We start from the raw sequence: 8,824 nt of genomic DNA, 5'->3' as shown, positions 1-8,824 counted from the left end.
TGTCCACTAAACGTGAGTGGCTTCAATTTAAAAAGTTCTAGTACAAAGAATTTCTTTGTTTTGAATTTGTTTGTTTATTTGGGGTGTTCACAGTTCGTTCCAAATTGTGTCTGAAAATGTAGACGTCTACATTTTCAGACACAATTTGGAACGAACTGTGAGCACCCCTTTCTAGCAGTCGTCGCAAAATCGTCTCAAAACTTTGCCGGTGTTGCCAGACATTTCTTCTTTGCGTGCTTTTTTATATGTCGCCTTTCGATTTTGTTACTGAAAAATTGTAATTATTTAACTTAATTACCAATTCCTAATATTTGTTATTTCTTTTCCTTGATTTGTTTCTTTTCATCAGAAATTGCGCTCAAATTAAATGCAAATATAGAAAACGTGCCCAATAAATAAAAAAATGCGATTAGTATTGCCATAATGCAACCCTGCTGCGAGGTTGCAAAATGTAGACGCGTAAAAAAGATACCTTTGAGTGTGACAAAATGTAGACGGCGTCGTTTTCCAATTTTGTATGGGAAACAACAACACCACAGATTTTACGGTTGGAAAACGTCTTAAAATGTAGACGTCTACATTTTGAGACACTATTTGGAACGAACTGTGAACACCCCAATTGTTTTTAATTTTTAAATTCATACTTTTGACATGTATGTGAATGGCGGAGTTGCCGCTTTCCTCCTTTTCGGTGGGTTTTTATATTAAAAAGGCATCAAAATGGGAAAAACCCTCCTTGGTATCTCTGCATCTGTTAAACTTTTTATGGGAAGATGTATGAAAATTCAACTTGCTATAATTTCATATGCTTAACAGTATCACAACAGTATGTTTACAGTATCTCCCCATAACTTTTCATATGAAAAAATTTATTATATGCATCCCACTCGATATCATTGAATTCCTCATTAGAACATGTAGTCCCTCTATTTTAGCGTATCAACAGTTCATATGGCTTCATACCAAGAATGATAGAATACAAGATTGCGCCAATCGAGCTGAGAGTAACTGGCCGTGACGTCAATAAATACCAGAATGAGAGAGCAAGACGAACCGGACAAGAAAATGAGGAAGCATCGAACAAAAGGCAGTATTGCCAAGTTTTCAATTTGAAAAAGCACCAAATATTTATTGGTGTATTTTATGGACTTTATATGCATACATAATTATATTGTAAGGATGCCGATTCAAATTAATAAAAATCAATGTTTCTTGCACGACGGTCGATTTTTTCTGGCTTGATTGAAGGTGCTGCCACATATTTTGTTGTCGCTTATGATTGTGCCATGATTTTATTAAAATTTTTGTGAAGTTGCTTACCACGCTTATGATTGCTATAAATTTTGCTTCCATTTTTTTAAGATTTTATAATTTGGTGTCTTCAAACTAAAAACAAAAGCACCAAAAACGCACCAAGCACCATACTCAAAAATATTCGGGTTTTGAATACCCACTAAATTTGGTGCGAAAAGCATTAAGTTGGCAACAGTGAATGTAAACAAAAGTATTTTATGACGTCAGCGATTGGGTGGATGCTGTCAAATCGACGATGAGAGGGTTAGCGGTCCGCGAATGGCGCGACCTTTATTTTCTGAATCGTGGCTTCATACCATGTAAATGCGCCATAATTTTTAAGCAAACACAACCGACTTCAATTCTCATATATAAATTTAGGAGTCCCGTTAATTACGAAGAAAAAAATTAGAGAGTTGCCACTGCAGTTTAGGTAAATTGACAAGATAGATTAAATATGTAATATGGATGTCAAAAGATAGATATACTACTCCATCACAATTTATTTATAGAACTTAATAAAGCTGAATTATTCACTAGGCCTGTAAGTCTTTAACAATTTTAAAGCAAAACGCTTATTTCTGATAGGGAAAATAATTGCATTTTTGCAAGATTAAATTAAAAATCAACCATGCAACTCTCACCCTCACGTTTATTTGAGGGCAGAAAAGGCAGCACTGCTGAGAAAAGAACACGACGCCTTGTGAAAGGGCTGAGAAAAGAACATGAAAATGTGACAGCTCTAACACAAGGCAGAATAAGTGCAGCCCTTTTTCGAGAAAAGAAAACGCTATAAGATTATCGTTAATTTTTTCGTAATCACATGATCGGATTTAAATCAAATTAGTATGGGACCACCTATGAGGCACTACATTTCCGATAGAAAACGTATTATCGAAATAAGTTGACGTGGTCCAAAGTAATGCGGTAACATAGGTAAAAAAAATCGACGAATTGATAACTTTCTCCTTTTTTTGAAGTCGGTTAAAAACAAATATGTACGCAGATATAATGGAGCGAGCGTATTTCAATCCATTAAAGTACATGCATTTGTATATCAAAACGAAAATTAAACAAGTAAATAAGTATAAGTTCGGGCGAAACCGAATTTATATACCCGGCGCAGGTATCAAATATCGTCGTTTAAACTTTCTCCGAACTACTTTTGCATGATAAGTAGGGGCGTTTACCCGATTTTAAATAGTTTATATATTTTTGAAAATATGCACAGTTAGACTTAATGATATCATTGAACTTAGTTAGGTACAAATCGATAAAGTGGTTGCCGAGGTACACCTTGTACTCATAAAGTGGGCTTTTCCGTACCAAGGTTATTAAGTGCACCACGCCCATTATCCAAAAATTTATAATATTCTAATTTTCTGCTAAGTGGTTACTGCAATCATCGATTTTAAGTGAATTAGATCCAGTAGGTACTGATTTATTTCAGTTTTTGTGTTTCTGTAAATTACCGTTATATGGCAGGTGGGCGTGGTTATTGCCCGAACTCAAATATTTTCAACAGATTTCTTAGCTAGACCCTACCCAAGCCTCTTACTGAGTTTGGTAGGGAGTGGTGAAGCGGCTACTTAGATACAGCATTTCGTCATACGTGGACGGGGTCACACCCATTTTCCAAAAATTTCATAACAATATTATTTTTTACCACAATTCTACTCCACATACTAATTTTCAACACTTTGCATCTAATGTTTACTGAAATATGGCAGTTTTTGCATTTTTCGAAAATACCGTTATATGGGAAGTGGGGGTGGTTACAGTCCGATTTCGCCCATTTTCAATACCAACCTACCTTGGATAAAGGGCAACCTACATACCAAATTTCGTTGAGATATCTCAATTTTTGCTCGAGTTATCGTGTACAAGTGCGCTCGGGTATAAAAAAGTTTCGGTTAATTTTTTTGCGGTTAGGGCTCGTAAAGTAATTAAATAAATAAATAAAAAAACTTTATTTTGTGAGCGGGAGCGGAGTGATGAAAAAAACTATTGCTCCGAAGCCCTTACATTAAAATATATCTTTGTTTTTTTTTTCTAGCACGTCGAGATTTGTTTTAGAACCTTCAGAAATTTACATGAAAGTCTAATATTAATTAATTAAATTTACAAATTATTATCGTAGCTTACTGCCTTAAATCAACCCAAATTGCTTATTAGTTGTTTAAGGGAGAAACAATCGCAGGACTGTGTGATTAATAATTTGTACAATTAACCTTTTTGATTGCACTGTTTTATGCATTGGCTCTGAGATAACTCGAATTGGTATCGAAAGCTAGTAACTCCAATAGTTATTTCACCTGGCGTCATAAGTTTTCTCTTACCTTACATCTCTTTAACGGCTGGAAAATCAGATAAAATTCGTCAATATTTTTGTAGGTATAGCTCACTGAAATTTGCGTGGTTTCATAATTGGTTTACTTGCCATATGGATAAAGCAAAATTGATAGATCAAAACGTCCTTGCGCAATCAACTGGTGCGGCTGATCAACAAGGTGTAGCTCAATTAGTAGTTGTTGCTCATCGAATGCTATGACATCTTCCAAAACACGGACAAATTGCTCAGATAGCACAAATCGGTGCGTTGAATTACTGGTTATTACCGAATGATCTAAATTGACCTTTTCAAAGTTGATTTTTGAGCTCTCCGTTTGCACAAGTTTTCGAAAAATATTAAACATATTGATGTAGTTGCCACATATGATGCCAATACAATCGAAATTTTTAGGCTCTTCTCGTTTTAAGGATGCCCATGTTAGCTGCAAACCATTTTCGGGTAGTTGTTGTTGGCAGAATTTGTCGAAAGTGCACAATTTCACTTTTTCGTACTGATTATGTTCGTTGGGAACTTTTGACTCAAAGTAAATATCAGCTACCAACAAATCTACAACGTCGATAAGATTTGGTCTCACGTTAAATATAGACTCGAATGAAATATACGCTACATTGTAGATGGATAGGTCCTTGAGCAACGGCAGCAATGCATATATTTCCCACATTGTCGTGCATGAACTGATGAATGAAGATTGCGACATCGATAGTGGATACAAAATGCAATGAAATGTGATTAGTTCACGCTTCTTGGTACAAAGCCTCAGTAGGTCAATATGACCCTGTGCTATTGGGATTAATTGTTCCTCATATATTGCAAAATCTTCTTCTTGCATTTCTTCTGCCTCACTTGGCACAAGTACCTTGATACGATCGTAGAGGGTTATAAGCAAGGGATGATCAGATATAATATTCGCATCCTCAATATTATCTTGCTCAATCATTAGACTAAAAGTGGGCTTGTACTCATTGAAGATCGATAAATCTATAATATTTTCAGATGGGTAAGTATCCACTAGCTTGGTTAGATTATTTTTCGCATGGCTCAGATGTAATTCTAGTACTCCGTTCGGACTCGGCAGGTTCTCAATCGCCCTCAAATGTATATACAAAAATATTCGCTTCGAATGCGCTAGAACCTCGACACTTTTCTTTTCAGGTGCCAACAAAGTTAACATTTAATACTTTGAAATACATACATACTATGTACATAAATAAAAAATGTGGAAAAAATATAATTTCACCTCCGATGAAGACATTTGGCTGGTTTTGCAAAAATGTTGATAGCACTCCTGTTAGAAATCGCTGCAATTTGTTGAATATTTGACACAATTTTTTAAATTTTATTTTTTATACGTTGAAGTTTTTAAATATAATTGAGTGAAAAGTTGATGACATCAGGTTTGTTCGTCGAGCAAAAAATTTGTACGAATTTGTACGAATTATCACGATTTTTGCCCAAATCGCGTTCGTGCAGACCAAAAAATTATCCAACACTCAAAAATTGTGAGAGCAAAGTGACAGTTCTCTTGGAGAGAAGTTGCAAATTCTTGCTGGAAAAAATTTTGCCAGCAAGAATTTGCAAACACGAAATACATGTGGTTGTGGTGCATGGTTGCATTTTTGTCTACAATAATTTGAATAAATTAGTTCGTTAAATTTAAAAATTTATAAACAAATAATTGTTGATATAATTAATTTAGTTAATTCCAATGATTTGAACTTAATTCGGCTGAAAAAAATGGTATTCGCAATCGGAATGCAATTTCAACCAGAGTCGATTTAAGAAACCCGACAGCTAGTACGATGAAGAAATTGAAATGTATGTTAACGAAAGTCAGAACAACAAGAAATATACATGTATATCCTGTTTTTGGCCATCCGAAAGAATTTTAAAAATTCTATACAATTTTTTTATGTTTGAAATGCAACCGTGGACGCCAGCTGGTAGGGAAACGTGCAAATTCCTGCAAATTTGCGTTCGTGCAGAAATTTGCAATTTTCTCAACATGAGAGAGAATTTGAGAGAATTTTTTCTTACTCTCTGATATTTTGAGTGTTGGATAATTCTTGCTGGATTTTCGACGAACAAACCTATCATGGCAAAAAACTACACCAAGGCGAATTTATATAAGGTGGTGTTGTTTCATCAGCTGTGCGTAGCGTTTGATTGTCAAAATTTTGTATTTCGTTAGCGAGTGAGTGAAAACGTGGGAGTGTTTGTATTTTCTGTCGCCCTTTTTCATTCGGGGAAGAATAGCTGAAATTTGACAATGGCCCGCTAAAAGCAAAAACAAAATACAAGTAATTGTTGTATTTGTTGAATCGATACCACCTGATATGTATTCGCCTTGAACTACACTAAAAAAAAAAAAACATTTCTTGATGCTAGGCAAAAAGTATATTATTCTAAGCACAGTATAATTCTAAGGAAATATCATGAATTCAATAATTAAAGGTTTGCTCATTAGTGACATTCAGGGTAGCCTACTCATTTTTGAGAATTCCCCGATTTCGACAATGAAATTCCCCGATTTTGCCCGAAATTTCGTCAAATTCCCCACCCATAGATATTTCCTTATTTACAAAAAAAAAAAATAAATCACAAAAATAGAATGTATGTATCTTGATGTATTGCTGGTCCTTCTGTCTACAAAGTTTTATAAAGTTAGTTAACAAATAAATAATAAAAAATGTTTATACAATACATACACTGATCGAAAAAACTTTAGTCTCACCAAGTATTTCTATTGCGATATTTAATTTGAGTTTTTTCTTTAAAAATATAGTTCATAATTTAACAAATACCATATAAATCCAAGTTTTAAACTCTGTGCAACATTTGAAAAAAATCAACAAACTTTCGTAAAAATTTCGAGCTTTTTAATTCGACTAGAAAGATTTTGAGTATGCCGTTTGTAGCCCACTCAATTCTATTATAATAAAGTGCAAGTTTCAAGTGTCTAAAAATTTTCGTTTTAGAATTTATTTGCCAAGGTTTTTGTGGTTTTCCATATGAAAATAAATTATCAGACGAATTCTTAATACTCCCGGGGAGTTTGTTCTCCGGGAATTTGTTTCTCCTGAACAAGAAATCATCCAACAATGAGCTCCCATGGAGTAGCAGTTTCCCCGAAAGCTTGAGAAGAGCAAATTCAAACTTCGAGAAAGCTGTTTGACACTCTTTTGAGAGCTCAACTCCGCCATTTAATATAAAAAAAACCTCAGGGAAATTTTTTTTCATGATAGGAGGAAAGGGAAAAGAGAAAAAACTCCCAGGGAGTTTGTGTTCAGAATTGGTCTGTATGTTTATTCGTTATATGAAAGCAAACGCGACAAACAAAATTTAAAAAAATCAACGATAATTTTTAGCCATTTGAAACCTTATTATACTAGAATTGAACGAGCTGAAATTCCCCACAAAAAACGGTCCATTCACCGATTCCCCACGCAAACTGAAATTCCCCGCAAATCGAGGAACTCCCCACGAGTGGGCTTCCCTGGTGACATTAGAGTTTTGACACTCCCTTACAAAAGCTTTGCACACACACATGAACCCACACACAGTGCCTTGTTAAGGGAGCCGATTTTGTCAAGAGGTAGCGAGAAAACTGTTTTTTGAGCAAACCTTTTTTTATTGAATCATGAGGAAATAATACCTTGAAAAGGCTCCAAAGACATAATAATAATAATAAGTTGCGATCCCGTACGAGTCCGGACTAGTCAGAATCAGTCAGATTTTACTGGAAATCGATCCCGTACTCGGTTCTCCGACTATTGAGAGGACAAAAAAGAGAGTAAACACGGTTCTCTCTCTGTCAGAAGTTACCAGTTTTAGTCCGAGAATTTTTTGCTGGTAAATTCTGGTAAATGTGTCAAACGATCAGCTGTAGTGTGTTTGGCAACCAAATTGTAAACAAAAGAAAAGTGCACTCTGCTAAGTCATGTTGAAAAGTATTTAATACTTGTTTAAGTGGATTCTAATGAATTTGAAAGTATTTTTGGTTATTTGCTTGTGTGAGCTGAGTGTGTTTACATACAAAATAAGCAAAAATTTACAACCAAAATTTGGAGGTTATGTTGAAGTTGACAGAAGTTACCATTTTTTACTAGAAAGCGATCCCGTACTTTTCAATGTTACTCTCTCGCTCTGAGCGAATTTTTATTTTTTGACAGTTTTATTAGTCCGAGTCCGAGGAATACGGGATTGCACCTATAGATTGGCGCTTACACATATGTTAGTGTTTGGCCGAGCTTCTCCTCCGACTTGTGGCGTGTGCCTTGATGTTGTCACACAAAGCGGGGGGCCGGCCCTACCGTTTTACGCCGACTCCGAACGGGGATTGTATTTTTATGAGAAGCTGTTTTTCATGGCAGAAATACACTCGGAGGTTAGCCATTGCCTGCCGAGGGACGACCGCTGTTAAGAAAATACCTTTTTTCTATATTTTTTGCGATGTTGCCTTGACCAGGGTTTGAACCAGGTGCTGATGAGTGAAAGCGCGCACTGCTTACCACTACACCACAGCCGCCAAAGACATGGCTGACTTAATATGAGTAAACGATTTCACTCAGTTTAGAGAAAACACAATTTACTTACCGCGAAAGGAAAAATTATGTCATTTTACTCGCGGCGCTCAAACAGTCGCAATGGCCGATAGAGCAAAGCTCTGGAGAGCTAGTCGAGAGATGCAAGGTTCGAGTTCCTGAGCAGGAATTTTTTTTAAATATTTATTTTATTGTAATTTTGTAAACTGTATTTAAAAAAATCTCATTTTTTTATAGTATTTAGGGTTTTCCATTAGAGCAATACGACACGCGATACTATATGGGGTGTGATAGCAAACCGTGTCGCTCGGCCGATATATGTCGCCGCAGTGGCGCTGTCGTGCAAGTGAGCACAGTTTTCATCGTTTCCTACCAATTCCCACGTACTTAGCATGTCGATATTGCTTTCGCACCGCATCGCTTATCGTATCGCTCTAATGTGCACCGTGCCTACTACATTGAAAAATTCTCTTGAAACCAACGCTTAAACACACGCATGACTGAGATCTCTCAAGAAGGGTTTTCCGCGACTTTCAAAACTCGTAAATGCAATTTATGCTTATGCTTGAAACAACAACAGGAAAAACTATGTGTCTAAGCCGCCGCTTAAGCCGAGTTCAGCGGCCGTGCGCGCGCA

At 35.9% G+C, this 8,824-nt stretch overlaps 1 protein-coding gene across 1 annotated transcript; it reads right to left on the bottom strand.

The window, feature by feature from the left end:
- Nucleotides 1-3,725: 3,725 nt before the first annotated feature.
- Nucleotides 3,726-4,817, bottom strand: LOC118755634. Its single transcript, XM_036490460.1, has one exon. The coding sequence runs from the start codon at nucleotides 4,815-4,817 to the stop codon at nucleotides 3,726-3,728; it is 1,092 nt and encodes a 363-aa protein (XP_036346353.1).
- Between the last annotated feature and the right edge of the window lie 4,007 nt (nucleotides 4,818-8,824).

This window comes from Rhagoletis pomonella, unplaced genomic scaffold (genome assembly GCF_013731165.1).
Source record: "Rhagoletis pomonella isolate Grant_MI unplaced genomic scaffold, Rhpom_1.0 Rhpom_scaffold_06894, whole genome shotgun sequence".
In the NCBI taxonomy this organism is placed as follows: domain Eukaryota; kingdom Metazoa; phylum Arthropoda; class Insecta; order Diptera; family Tephritidae; genus Rhagoletis; species Rhagoletis pomonella.
This window is presented reverse-complemented; position numbering and strand designations above follow the sequence as displayed.